Source organism: Trichoplax adhaerens, genomic scaffold (assembly GCF_000150275.1).
Source record: "Trichoplax adhaerens TRIADscaffold_14 genomic scaffold, whole genome shotgun sequence".
Lineage (NCBI taxonomy): Eukaryota > Metazoa > Placozoa > Uniplacotomia > Trichoplacea > Trichoplacidae > Trichoplax > Trichoplax adhaerens.
The window spans coordinates 650,018-665,461 of record NW_002060956.1 but is presented as its reverse complement, the minus strand read 5'-3'; the positions used below and the strand labels follow the sequence as shown (position 1 = coordinate 665,461).

At 35.3% G+C, this 15,444-nt stretch overlaps 2 protein-coding genes across 2 annotated transcripts; one reads left to right on the top strand and one right to left on the bottom strand.

Moving 5' to 3' along the window:
* Positions 1-2,495: 2,495 nt before the first annotated feature.
* On the top strand, positions 2,496-7,407 carry TRIADDRAFT_30632 (uncharacterized protein; the record flags this gene model as incomplete). Its single annotated transcript, XM_002116230.1, has 17 exons — positions 2,496-2,611; positions 4,029-4,135; positions 4,351-4,485; positions 4,622-4,701; positions 4,814-4,883; positions 5,105-5,169; positions 5,296-5,365; positions 5,480-5,571; positions 5,688-5,762; positions 5,844-5,976; positions 6,077-6,182; positions 6,292-6,372; positions 6,481-6,576; positions 6,698-6,736; positions 6,872-6,980; positions 7,115-7,211; positions 7,310-7,407. The coding sequence occupies 17 exons, from the start codon at positions 2,496-2,498 to the stop codon at positions 7,405-7,407; spliced, it is 1,569 nt and encodes a 522-aa protein (XP_002116266.1).
* Positions 7,408-9,575: 2,168 nt separating this feature from the next.
* TRIADDRAFT_50825 (uncharacterized protein) lies at positions 9,576-14,154 on the bottom strand (the record flags this gene model as incomplete). The annotated part of the gene is made up of 21 exons (XM_002116137.1): positions 9,576-9,687; positions 9,752-9,939; positions 10,023-10,112; positions 10,193-10,246; positions 10,317-10,433; positions 10,507-10,595; positions 10,679-10,751; positions 10,870-10,965; positions 11,045-11,099; positions 11,223-11,305; positions 11,371-11,422; positions 11,496-11,578; positions 11,662-11,739; positions 11,820-11,893; positions 11,985-12,036; positions 12,259-12,431; positions 12,548-12,647; positions 12,758-12,859; positions 13,053-13,117; positions 13,251-13,362; positions 14,098-14,154. The coding sequence occupies 21 exons, from the start codon at positions 14,152-14,154 to the stop codon at positions 9,576-9,578; spliced, it is 1,905 nt and encodes a 634-aa protein (XP_002116173.1).
* Between the last annotated feature and the right edge of the window lie 1,290 nt (positions 14,155-15,444).

Here is a 15,444-nt window from a genome sequence, read left to right as displayed (position 1 = left end):
TGAGTGTCGGCTACTGCGCACAGTACCTACATAGGAAAGATTAAGCCAATATAAAATACAAAGTCTATTCTGCAAGTATTTACCATATCGAAAGTATCAATGTAGCCCTGGATCGGTTTAGAATAATTAAGGTTCCTAGCTGCATTCCAATTGTATGGAAGTAGGAGGAAACTAGCCTATTTGATTTTACTCCCTTTGGAACAGTTTAGTCACAAAATGAGACGTTAGTAAATATCGAATGGCTAATGAATTACTAGTCGTAGTACTTTTAATTTTCAGTGATTGTCTATAGAGATGATATATGAATAAGTATTACGATTGTTATAAATATTGAGATAAAGATGATTCATGCATACAATAAAATGCCAATTATTGTAGTAGTCTGTGGAAGCAAATTGGTTATCTCTTTTAGCTGTTAAGTACAATTGTGGCGGCAGTATAACCAAAATCATGAGTTATTATTGATGCACACTTTTACTCTTGGTTAACTACTGTGGACATTGGACGGTTGTTGAGCCACAAATGGATTTTGGGTGCAATACATCGACTGGTTATATCTGTATGTGGCTTATTGAAAGGTAGTAATTATGGATAACAGTAGCGGATTTAGGTAGATGTGCGTGATATCAAACACTGATCATGGTTTTGTGAGGTATTGATTTATTGATTATCATTGGCTTGAATGGCGTCGCACTGATTGAAAATGTTTGTTGCGCTACCATGCAGTGATGGAACTAATGTTCCGTTGTAATCCACACTACCCCATTGATTGGACATTGACCATAAGATCTATATCACTTGTATACTGTAATCAATTCAGTATTGAGTAGAAATTGGCTTTAACATCAAGCATTTCTTGAATGTATTGATGCGATCAAGCTGTTCTGCACACATATCATTGTGAATGGAGTGTGGAAGAATCCGTAGACGAGATTGTTTTTTCATTGAAGGAAATTTATTTTCTTATTGTGTAATGCAATCAAACCCTAACATTAGGCACAAATTGGAAATATCCATCCAGTAACCACAAGACTTTGACACATGGCAAGACTGGCATTTAATTGGCACAGCTGTCTATTTCCTAATCCATGCTGTGTACAGTATCTTTAATAAAGTCGCTGACTACAATAGCTGTAAATCAAGATAGATCGCTAGTCAGAAAAGCTGTCATACAGTACACTATCTTGACCGAAATAAGGCTCCCCTCGCCCAATGGCTACCACGATAGTGGCAGGTATCTAGCACATCTCCAACAACATTAATCCTTCATTTCAATACGCTTAACCCACAATTGTAGTTTCAAGGATAGTATGATCTACTCTCCTACAGTGGATGTGGCCATTTACTACCATTACCAGGTGTGGCAGAATGGACATTCTTGGATATCACCAAGTTTTTCATTGGGAAAACATACAGTATGTAATTTCTACCCATGTCCGATTGTTTAAAGCAATCATCAAGGTACCCCCCAAAAAAAAGAAACGACTCTACAATAAAGCGATTAGAAAACAATCCAATCGTCCCTCCATCTTGTTCTGCTTTAGTGACGGCAGTGAAAGTAGTGAAATCATTTGCCTGAGGGTCTTTCTAGTCCAAGAAAGAACTTTTTCTTTTTGCCTTTTTGGGGGGGGGGCGTACGTATGTCTTAACAGTGCAATTAATAGCGCTTTGAAAAAGGGAAGGGGGGACATGTCCCTCTCGCCGTTTTTGACTGGCTGTTACGTTTGGGCACGCCTTTCCATTAAACGGTACCTACTAGTACCGATCCGTGTCCGTCATGGTCCAGAAAAGCACCACAATCGAGCAGGTGTTTTGATGTGGCACGAGGCATGGAAAAGGTGTAGGCGCGCGTACTGACTGTAATGTATTGAATGCGATGTGATACTCTCTCCAGGAGCGTATTGACCACATGACAGGCCACCTTGATATCGTCACGCAGCCCTTGACCAATCAATCGTCTTTTGTTGCAGTCGACTCGACAGTGTCGTGTCGTGTACGTTACTGGCGTCATCCCACTACTACTGCTGACACGCCACTACTGTGTCACTCGTCCTTTGTTGCAGTCGACTCTACGTTACTCGCTTCACTCTCCATACGAGCGTCATTCCCACTACTACAGTTGACACGCCACTAGTGTGTCACTCAGTCTGTTGTTGCACTCGACTCGACAGTGTCGTCTACGTTACTCGCTTCACTCTCCATACGAGCGTCATTCCCACTACTACAGTTGACACCGCCACTAGTGTGTCACTCAGTCTGTTGTTGCAGTCGACTCGACAGTGTCGTCTACGTTACTCGCTTCACTCTCCATACGAGCGTCATTCCCACTACTACAGTTGACACGCTACTAGTGTGTCACTCAGTCCGATTGGAGTCCATTGCCGTCGATCCAATTTCAAGTCCAGAAAGTTCAAGCAATTGAAAGCGATTTTGACTTCCATTCCCTTGTGGATATTTGACAACTGTGCCAATCTTGTGAGAAAAAATTGAAAATTATGTCGGATGCTACTTCTGAAAGTCAAAGTGGATTACGAGATAGGCCTGATCGACCTTCTAAATGTACTTGGGCGTTAGACACGACTGCCAATTCGCCGCATCATCATCAAGTTCGGTAAGGTTGGATACTCGCCTTGACATCAATCATGCTCTATTTCTAGTCTTGATGACGAGTACATTATTCAACATGGCGTAAAACTATGGCCAATCCACTTGACTATGTCATACTGAACAAGTCGTTTCAAATTATACAGCCTCATCATCAAGTGAGACGAAAGACAATCGAAAATTTTCTCATTTTTTTCCCCCCCTTTCGATCTTCAATCTTGTTGGTGCTCGCTACCGTGAACTGAAACATACATTGAAGCATCTTCTCTTACTTTCTTGAATAGTAGAAAAGAGAAAGATGATCATCATGGACGATGTTCACTAACTTATTTTAGTACAAATATATCTATCAAATCCAAGCACAGCTTGCCAAGACCGCATACTGTGTACAGGTTAAACAAACAGTCTGTTACTGGATTGCTTTGCCATCTTGCATACCATACTCACTCACCCTTTGACTGCAGTATCTTACTGTCTTATTTCTCCTACAAAAGTTCAATTTCAACTCTTAGTCTACTTTCTTTTCTTTTCTCTTCTCTTAGTAGTTGAACATATTGACCTTGTTACCACTGATAGTTTCAATACATTAAAAGCGTACATTAACCAATTGCTGAGTTGGACTAGACAGTAGCAATGCTTTTGCTACAACAACAGTCCACCGAACCTATTGCTATACAGTACTGGGAGCAAGGTACTACACAGCAGAGAAGAACATTAGCACCAATCATTCCGCCCGGGGCCTACGCTAACTTGAGCACAAGAACGCACACCAATAGATACATCAACGACTTGACGATGGAGCTGGAAAATAAACTCCTTTCAACATGTTGGAAAATACCTGAAGAAGAAGCATTTGCTTAACGTTCAAACACTTTTACATTTGTTACTGCTACTCCTTTTCTAAACTTTTGTGGTCGTTACTCTACACTACTGTACTTAGTAAGGCATGAGTGCTGTCCCCTTAAGACCTACAACTCTTGTTATTCTCTACTCTTAAAGCAATTTCTTCGCTAAGTAAGAAATGGTCAATCAACCAAATTAGGTAAAATACATCCGATATTGTTACTATCTCACATTACGTGTTAAGATTTTATTCATACAACTACTCGTAAACTCTGATCGATCTGCCACAATTGACCATGGACTGCATAACAAGAACATCAATACTCACAGTCTATAGTCAAGTTGATCACATACAGTAAATGCAGCTGCATATCCATCGTAATCCTACCATCTTCGATAATAGTGGAGCGATAGTAGGAGCCTATGATTCAAAAATTTCTCAATCAACGTGTCTCTTGTGCTCTTATAGCATCTCAAATTAACTACTGTATGGAATCCAGTTTAGCGATTATACTAGACGATACTGAGCACAGGATTAAATGAAAATTTTGCTCATCGGCGTTTGCTATTTTACTTTATAGGAAAATCAATGACAAAGTCAGACAAACAGCATTGGATAACATAGGCTTTACACCTGTTGTTCGATTAAATAAAATTGAAAAGAAATTTGGCTTAAAATGTAGACTATGTAAGTATACAATATTTTATAGAATGTTGACGCTATCGTTGCATATTACCTACTCTTTTGACCTGATTAAAATACTGCGCCTTAAACTACTGTAGGTAAATCGAGTAGTTCACCTCTGGTAGCAACTATCGGATACAACTCGTTTGCATGACGCTCATGTTAATGTATATTTTATATATAAAATCTTGATGCATGTATGCCTCTTTGTTTTCTAGTGGCAAAGTGCGAATTTATGAATGCTGGCGGTTCTGTCAAGGATCGCATTGCTTTGCGTATGGTAGAAGAAGCAGAAAGAGAAGGAAAAATTAAACCAGGGTATACATTGATCGAGCCAACTTCGGGAAATACTGGTAACATCACATGGTTTATTAATTCATTTCACACTAGTTGTATTAAGTTTATTTCAGCCAATAATGGCGTTATTACAGTATACAGTAGTAGGGGTAACACAATTAAAATATCATACAATTTCCTAAATGATTTAAGGCATTGGTTTAGCCCTCGTTGCGGCGGTTAAAGGCTACCGATGTATTATTGTTATGCCAGAAAAAATGAGCGCAGAAAAGGTTAATTATAATCAATGTATGCGTCATGGAAAAGAAATTTCCTATTCGTATTGTTTACAGATGCAATCCGTAATCAATCATGTTATAAATAGTTGATCTGTTATACTACTAGGTTTTGACGCTAAGGGCTTTAGGAGCTGAAATCGTCCGAACTCCAACTAATGCTAGCTTCGATTCGCCAGGTTTAGTATTAATTAAAAAGCATACCATCATAATAATTGATTACAGTAGTTTTCAAGATGATACATTTCTCATAAGTTAAAGTATCAGCGACTTTTCACCTTAAAAATGAATTCCTTATACCGAGTATAATGTCGATGTTGTAAATTTTGAGAAAAAAGTTTTCTATTCGGCCCATCAACTATCCTAATACATTATTGTATATATATTAATCTCAATTTAGAATCGCATATTGCGGTCGCTGAAAGATTACAGAAAGAAACTAAAAATGCTATAATTTTAAATCAGGTTGGCAGATTTATAGTGTTAGTCCGCAGCTTCACCGTAAAATACGTTTGATAACTAGATAATCTTTTTAACAACGAACGCTAATATTATTGACACTATTCAAAATTATCACGTTTTATTGCATAGTACGTCAATGCCGGCAATCCATTGGCACACTACGATACTACTGCCGAAGAACTATTGTATCAATGCGATAGTAAGTGCAAAAAATTAATAATTTTTAATGATTTATGATATTATGCAATCACACAATTATGTATTCTAGCTGCCCTATTTGTTTTAATTTCACTCATGATTTACATCTTAATAGGTAAAATTGATGTTTTGGTTGCTGGGGCCGGAACTGGTGGAACTGTTAGCGGTATCGGTCGGAAATTAAAGGAAAAGATTAAAAATGTCAAGGTATTACTTGAAACTTTTAAAGAATATGTATAATGTAACCTTTGATATATCTTGACGGCGGGATAAATCGTCATAATTTAAAATGCTGTATGTCTTATCACATTTTTACAAAAAAGATTATCGGAGTGGATCCATTAGGATCGATCCTTGCTCAACCGAAAGAATTGAACGTTGATTCCTCAGGATATCATGTACATTTTAATTATTAGTAGTAAATATAAAATAAGCGTTTCAGTATGTGACTAATTGATAATTTTATAATTATTCACAAGGTGGAAGGCATTGGATACGACTTCATTCCAACAGTTATAGACCGAAATGTTGTGGATCAGTGGTACAAGTGTAATGACAAAGATTCATTCGAATATGCAAGATATCTCATTCGAGAGGAGGGTTTACTGTGTGGTACGATTACAATGCCCTCCCTAGATAACATTTCATCTCTAAAGTCTTTCAGTAATTACTGTATACGCGTATTCTTACCTCTTTATGTGGCTATGCTTAGGCGGTTCTAGTGGTAGTGCTCTCTCGATAGCGTTGCAGACTGCCAAAGACTTAAATGAAAATCAAACTTGCGTAGTCATCCTCCCGGACTCCATTCGTAATTACATGTTCGTTTATGTTTCAGCGATTTTTCATAAATTAGGATAAATGATTAAGATTGCGTTGGTAGAATCCCTGCAGTTAAGCTGTGATATCCTCTTTTATACTATAACATAGGACCAAATTCGTTAACGATGATTGGATGATAGAGAACGGATTTATGGAAGACCCGGCTGTCGCTGTTGGTTTAAAACATTGGTGAGTTAGATGGAAAGCCTCATTTTTCTGTTTATAGTCTTTATGGATAACTCTTTAAACGCCGGTTTCGCTGATGCTAAATTTTACGTATGATATATGTAAAACTAGGTGGTGGAATTTACCAGTCAGCAGACTCGATATCTCTACCCCTTTAGTTATTACACCTACTGTAACCATTGGTGAGGTTGTTGAAATCATGAAAAGGTAAAAATCAAATAGAATCTCTCAATTGTTTTACAATACAACCTTGGTATCAAGTTTATACGCACAAATATCTACATTGTATTAAAAAATCTTATAAAATGCCTTTAAATTTTAATAATAGAGAATTATTCAACCAATTGCCTATCGTTGATGAATCAGGGTAATTATCAAATGATTATAACACAAAGAACATGTTAACTTGTCTTTTAGTTACCAGTCTACTTCGCTCGAAAACATCTAATCTATACGCCACCGTACTTCAACGACTTATTTGTTCATTTTTATATTGTAATAGTGTCCCTGTTGGCGTTGTAACACTTGGCAGTATTGTAGCCTGGTTACTGGCAGGAAGAGCTAATAATACTGATCCAATTTCCGTTATGGCATACAAAAGATTTAATACGGTAATTTACGTAGAAGCACGAGATTAAAGTTTGCATAGAGTATAAATGGTTAAAATTAATTTATTATAGTAATGACATCAGGTGCTATGACTGTTTTCGTACTAAGGTTAATAGAGATGTATTATTCAATCTAGATTACCCTAAAGAGAACGTTAGGAGAACTTTCCCGCATTCTCGAGCGTGATCACTTTGCTTTGATTGTCCACAATCAAAAACATTGTAAGGATACGGGTCAAGATTTTTTATACAATAGGCTACAATTAATAAAGAGTCATCCCTTATTACTCGTTCTAATTTCATATTTAATCAAAACTTAGATTCTAAGGAAGTTACAGAAAGACAATCTGTATATGGAATAGTTACTAGCATCGACCTTGCTCAATTCTTGACTTCATCCGAAAGTGCCAAAGTTGCCTCGGAATCGTAAAGTAAAATGATATTCATATATTCGAAATCGGATGTAAAGCTATATCCTGTATCACATTTAATCATTTATCGTGTTTATGTCAACTGTGCAATCAAACTTCATATTGCTCTAGTAGTAGATATTATTAGAAGTTAATCCTAAAATACTTAAGATAGAAAGTTTATAAAGTATTTTTTGCATTGCTAAGATGAATGAAAGTGGGTAACATTGACATAAATGCTGCTTTATATTCTACTTAATTTTCATTCGATGGTAAACTGAAAGGTGTGATTACATTGTCCTGTACTTTGTGTAAATCACAATGATGTGTATACCAGTCAGTTATCATTGCCTTGACAGTTTACTCTGATGATTTTGTTATATTCAATGATGACGATATGCTAACATTAAACTGTCAACTTTTATCCATATTTACACAATTTCGTGCGAGATGTAGCTATAATATCTGATTATAGTGTTTAATATTCTTCAATCGCTATATCGTTTACAAGTAACTCCAATATATTTCACTATATTGTTATCATTACTGTAGTATTATGAGTAATTATTATAAAAAGGATATTTATAGGCTAATGATAAGAAATGAGATCACTGAATAACAAATACAGCGTATACGGCAGTTAGATAACAACTCCAGTCTAATGAGGTTGTAAATGGATCACTATTATGTAATAATAATAAAGCAGTCGAAATCTGCACACGAAGGACATAGGCCTACCATGTTATAATCCCTGCCCTACTACTCTAGCATTTGTATACAGTATGCTTTTCATTTTACATTTTGCGATTAAAACAGATAACGTATGAGCGCCCTGACAATAATACAAGAATAGTTTATCACCATCCTAGCCCATCCCACACATTGAAATCTTAGAACTTGCGTATTACATTGGAAGTAAGTTGTAGTAACTACAGTACTGTGCAATATTCACGCAATCGAGATTAAGTATAATTACTTCAATTACTTTATTAATTATTACTTTTCAATACATGTTCATAAATAGGTGTAATTGATAAGATTCAAAGAAAGCTTGTAAAAGTGCGAGAGCTTCTTAAAGACGCTAGCCCAGTCAAGACGAGCAGTGTATTCTAGAATTCTATATCGAATTATGAATTAAAACTAAATAAGATAATAATAGAACGCAAGTATGCACGATTAACTATAGAATTTGCCTAGTCTAGATTCGACATTACCTATACTGACAAGTCTCGCTTGCATTGTTTGACACTTACATACCATGACACTAATACACTAACTAACTAATGTAAATAACTTGATATAATTTTAAACTAAATTGAAATGGTTGATAGATAGAAGATAAATGTATACATAATGCCGTATCGAAATATGAATATCTTTCTGTAGTATACGAATTAGTAGTATCGTTCAGTATATCAAAAGTCCCACATCTTTATCATTATTAGTTTAAAGGACTACAACGCCGCACGCCTGTGATACACATATGAACTGCCACAATATTATACAGCGATGATAAATTATTTTTATTAAAATCAATATAGGTCAAAGTGATCACAATATATTACCGATTAAATTCTAAATAGAATATCTGACACGATATGCAGTCATAGCCGATGAGCTGGTAGTGGTAAAAGCGTTTTAAGTCAAATGTCACATGCAGGAGGTACTTGCACATGCAAAATATTTAAATCAACTAAATACCAGTTACCTTAAAAATAATTACAACAATAAAATTATTATAATAACCATAATATACTATTAATTCGGAGAATACTAACGATAAACATTTAAGTGATAACAGAACATCTGCGGTCACGATCAATCTCAGTTAGTACACTTATAAATTAACAGTAGAGTTGGAAACGCCATAATATAGACCGAAATCAACATAAAAGTAAGATTCTTAATTCAATCAGTTCCAAAGTTAATAAAAGACCAGAAAAATCAGCGATAAATATTGGCAATATTTTCTAAGATATAACTAATGAAAACAATGAACTACGGAGAAGAATTATTATTATGGTATAGATATATCCGGCAATATGTCAACTAGAAAAATATGTTTTCACGCCGTGGAAAAACGAAATACTATATTTTATGTATTAATGTTGATTATAGTTTTCAAGTACATAAGGTTAAATGTGAGAACTAGTAGTTGAATTTATTTAAGCTGACTTATACATTTTCATCAATTCAGCTTCATATACTTTCTTAATTTGTGGTCGTTTTGCCTTAAAAGTAGGCGTGAGAAGACCATTTTCCACAGAGAACAATTCAGTTTGAATTGAAATTTTCTTAATCTAGATGAGTATTGAATATAAAATATGAGTACTTTATTGAATGCACGTATGGCCAAGATTAAACTGTATTTTATTTGCCTGTTCGAATGATTTTAAGCCATTTTCTTTTCCTAAACGATTCAAATCTGTCATAACAGCCTCTTTGAATGTCTCGTTTACACTTAATTCTTGGAGATCCTTCTTAAGGCCACGCTTCGATGCCCATGCAAAAGCAGATTCTTCATCTGGCATAATAATCCCTACAAGATAAGACTAAAACAAAGTATAAACACAAGATTTTAATACCCTTAACTGAGTAATGCTGCATGTGAACGTATTTTGACTTTTCACCCTACCTGCAAGCTATCACCATATACGAAGATTTGAGCAACTAGAGGGCATCTAATGTAGACGTTCTCAATCTTTTCTGGCGCTACATATTCACCCTAAAAGTGTACAATAAGTATTAGTAACACATAGTCTCATTTATTAATATTTGTATTAGCGATTCCTAAATAATTCATACTTGCGATAATTTAAAGATGTGCTTTATCCTATCAATTATTTTTAATGCACCGTTCTAGAAGTGATAAATAATATATTACATACTTTCACAGGAATTTAAATTAATAAATTAATCGTATACAAACCGGTAACCATTCACCAATATCTCCAGAATGTATCCATCCATCACTGTCAATAGTGTCTGCTGTCTTCTTCGCATTTCCGAAATACCCACGAAAGCATATTGGACCTTTAAAACAAATCTGAATATCCAAATTTAAAATTAAAATTTTAGTACAGAGTATATGATATTGAGCTAAAATTCGATAGCCCTACCTCGCCCTTGTTATCTTTTATATAGTAGTCCATTTCCGGTACATCAATCAATTTAATTTTCACTGACATCGAAGGCGGTCCAACATGGCCTATTAATTTTTTAAAATCAAGTTATAAATGATTAATTACTTTGCTTAGATAACAAGATAAAATTTTATAAAGTATTGCATACCAACTGTTGGATCTCCAAGAACATTCAAATTTGTACCGGCTGTTGCTTCCGTTTGTCCGTATCCCTCCAGAACCTGACAGGAATCCAGTTACAATAGGTTAACGTTACAGATTCAGTACTACCATACCGACGTATAGCAATTAAGTTCTGAACTATTTTCATATGGTAACTTAAATTGTGTACGAACTTACTGGAACACCTAGAACTGCTCGTAAAAATAGCAAGACTTTCGGCGATAATGGAGCAGCACCGGAAACCAATAAACGCACACGTCCACCAAGGAGATTCTATAAATGCAAAAAGTAATGTAAGAAAGCTACTGTGCACATATTAATGATTACTAAATGTATTTGTTCAGATTGTTACCTGAACCTTCTTAAATATCAGAGTGTCCCATATGCTATTTTGACGAATAATACCTCTAGGTAAGAATGAGTAAAGTGCGGTCACAATTACCGGAAAATTTGTAACAGTTGGTTTCAAAATATAATCGTAATTTAATCAGTAAAAACACTAGACAGACGATTTTACTCTAAATGCCTACTTTTGTACTTCTCTTTCTTTATACTTTAAGGCCATATCAAATATAGACTTTTTTAACCAGCTTTCTGCGACACCAGCCAAAACCTAAATTCATAGATTTGTTAACGAAAACGCAATAGCTACGTAGTAGTAGAGCAATCGCAGCTCACCTTGTCATATATACGATTTAATAATCGTGGTACACAAGGAAAAACTGTAGGCCTAGGCAAGTTAAAAAGATTAATTTATCTGTATGAATAAACCATGGCAATGAACTTAATAATAGGTTACAGACCTTGCACATTTTAAATCATCCATTAAGAGTTTTACATCGCCACGATAGAATGCTACTTGACTACCTTCACAATACATTAATGTCTATAAAAAATGTCAGTTAATATCGTAATTGTAATTGTGTTTATAGAGGAGTAGAGCAGGAAATGCGTAAGATTTCAGGATACCTCAATAACCCTTTCAAGCATATGAGCAAGAGGCAAGTATGAAAGAAGCGTGTCATTAGGTTCGATACGTACGGAATCCTACGTAAAGGTAAAAGCCAAATACAACAAAGTTTAATATTACACAATACAATAACTGCCGAAGCTGTAGCAACACTAACTTTCATTTGACTGTAAAGTCCGGCGGAATTAGCTACAACACTACGATGATCTAACATAGCTCCCTTCGGGTCACCTAATAAGAAAGAAATAAATATTCAAGTTTATGCCCATGTTAGTTGTCGTATGTGATAACTTCTGATGCTGTAAACTAGTACGAAACTCACCTGTAGTCCCGCTGGTATAACAAAGTGTTGCGAGACTGTTTGGAGTTGCAGGCTAACAAATGGAGTACCGTTTTAATAAATTACAACTATTACACATAAGTATTGAAAGTATTGATGTTATTAAATTAATACAGAATAGTTATCCAACAAATACCTGCAATTTATGTTTGTCTTTTCTACCCAAAGCCTTTTAATATTAAAATAAAGAATATAAAACAGTTTTAAAACAAGCAGACAACGCTAGCAAAGTTTAAAAGGAAATCTGAGGGCATACTTCTAACTCAGATAGTTGAAGAAGGTTGACATTTATTTTACTAGCCCGCGCTTTTTCTTCCGGTGTTACATCATCTATCTTGATAATATTACGCAAATTTGGTAGCTCGTCACACAGCAGTAGTAAACTGTTAACTTTTTCGCTATTATCGCAAATAGCAGTGGTGCATTTAGCTGAAATTAAAATTGATTGTGGACATAAAATAATTACCTTGCGGTGCTAGTTAAGTATTACTATTGTACTATTGTTTCATCATACAGATGATATTCAATTGTAGCAATCAACCCACTTTGGTCTAGGATATATCGACAAGAATCTTTTCCAAGCGTATCATATAAAGCAACAACCACCATTGAATAAGAGTAACACGCGTGCTCGCACATAATCCACTAGTGTAAGAAATACACAATATTTTTCGGATATTATATCACAAAATAAATTTGTTTAGCATTAAATGGCAATTAAGTCAGATGAAATGATTTAAATCATCAAATCAAACCTCAGGACGATTCTGTGAGTAGATAGCAACGAATGTATCTTCTCCAGGACTGGAACCGAGAGATACAAGACCAGATCCGATTGCCTCTGCTTTTTCTATAACCTATGTTACATAAATTATAAATTAATGTTAAGAATATAATATGTGGCTGCGTACACCTTTAGGTGCAGTCTAAATGGGTATATCTACACATATTATCGTTATATTGATAAAAGGGTATATTTTTAAGATAGGATTATGTCCAAAGTCGAATTTCAATACACATAGCTCGAAATGAACTTTTTACAGTCTTTACCTCGTTGTAGTGGATCCATTGATAAGGTCCATCCCCATCTCTATAACCGAGGCAAGGTCCGTTGTCTAGCAATGAATAGGAACATTTAACGATGTGAAATCGCCATAAGTACATACTTATGAAATCGAACGCTTCAATCGAAGAGTTTGTATTTTCATAGCATTGATCAGGATGAGTAGCAATTAGTAAGTATCTTACTTGATACACGAGCTCCACGGTGAAGACACTCTAAAACTGTTTTAGAATCTTCATATAAGTACTCTAATAATTGGTTAGGGTCCTCTAATCCGGCATGTACACGCGAACCATCCTATAGATATACACATTTATATACGCGTATTAGGAATAAAAAAGCCACAACTGTGAATTAACAGGAGACTCAAATAGTAAAATTTATAAGTATAATTTTTAACCATAGTAAGATGCAACAACACTACAGTATTAATCGTGATAAAAAGAAGTCTAATCTTATGACTTTATTATTTATTTTTAAATCATTTCTGTGATAATGATCATAATAATTAATATAATCAGCTAATGCTAATTAAAGGACAATATACCATCAATATCAAATTATATCACATTACATCTTTTAATAGCTATCTAACTAACTAGGGCATAGATTAATAAATGCACATATCTAGCAGAGCTTTGAACTTGAGTGAGGCCCGCAGGCATCTTTAGCCTCTCTGATGTCATACCTTAATATCTAGTAGTCTGTGGTTAGAGTTGCAGTCAATATAGATTACATTATTATTTTTTTTGTTACAGTGATGTGAATATGTATGGAAAATTGTTCATAGCTTTTCATTTCCTTGGTAAAAGCTGTTCAAATTTCACCTTAAAAGAGTCTCATTTTTAGTATCATCATCCTCCACTTATACTTAACTAGCTTACAGAAATTGGCAAGTCCCGCACTATAATTTCTAACTCTGGCTCATGCCAATATTACCGACGTAGAATCACCTTGAGGATGATGGTGTAATTTGTGAGTGTAAGTGTATGTATTAAATAGTATTAACAGATATAGGAAGACATAAATAACACCCTTATCCAGAACTGTGCATCGTGGCAGGCCTCCTCCCGGTAAGAATGCTGACATATTACGCGACGACGCGGAAAGCACGTAGACAACTTTGCTCGAGTTAATAAATACTGTAGAAGAAAAGGAATTCAAACATTCGCCTATAGTTCATTTTAAGATTTGGTCAAGTTACTAACAACTGATGACAGTGAGTCACTGCGTAGTAGGCAATTAAGCACTGAGTGCAGTGTATACTTATAGAGAGAGAGAGAGAGAGAGAGAGATACCGTAGTTTACACATGGAACAATTCAACAGTAAACAGAGGTCCAGCACCATCGTACAGTATGCATTGCTTGCTAAATCATCAGACTAGAAATAAAAATGTAGCTTGCGAAACAAAAGTAAATAGTACCTATACAGAATGCTGTATAAGATTATTATTATCATCGTCCATCCAGTATAGTATGATTCAACTGCCCAATTTAGTAGTTCATAAGAGCATTGATCATTGTCTTTCATTAATTAACTGTCATTTTATTGAACTTGACAGTAAAAGCATCGATGAGAAGGAGTTGTGTAAGCTTAAGCTAGCCACTCGATTCATACAGAACACGAAATGAGTACAGTGCAGTACAGCACAAATGACTTACCTCTAGTTCCACTGATTGATGATTGATATCAATGGCTGGTATTTCTGGAGCGGCGCTACGTTTGGAGAGATAAACTGCGGAAACTACCGCCGCTACACCAATACCCGCAACCGCGGCTGAGTTTTGCCATAATGAAGACATTTTTGACTGTTAGTAAGGAAGATCTATCACCAAAAAAAATTATAGAAATAAGTTGATCAGCCAATTTGGTGTCGTTGAAATTGACATTGCACAGGTCTACGCATTATTACACTTGCTCGATTGATCGTACTAAGTCAAAATCCAGCACTGGAGTATCAAGTGGATCCAGCAGGAGATGGACGAAAAGAATGGTTTTAGTTTTACACCCTGCAGCTAACTAATGCTATCAAAGATGATCGGATAGGCTTATTAATGAAATCATTTGTCGTCCATGACATACCACGTGCTCAATGTTGGAAAAGTTCAACTGAAGTTGACTATGAATATAAGCATGCATGCACGCTTGAAATGAGTGTCGATTGTATTTCAATGGATTTAATGTTGTTCTAGTAGCGTCTACTTGTTCAAGGTATAATGTCGTTATACGCGTTAGGTTGATTTATATTGATTTACTGATGTACAGTAGGGTCTGGAGATTCATGACGTTGCACATCAGCTGCTATGAATCAGAATAAATAAATAAAGTGGTAGACATACGTACTGTATAAAGTTAATTGAGTCTAGATAGTTAATGTA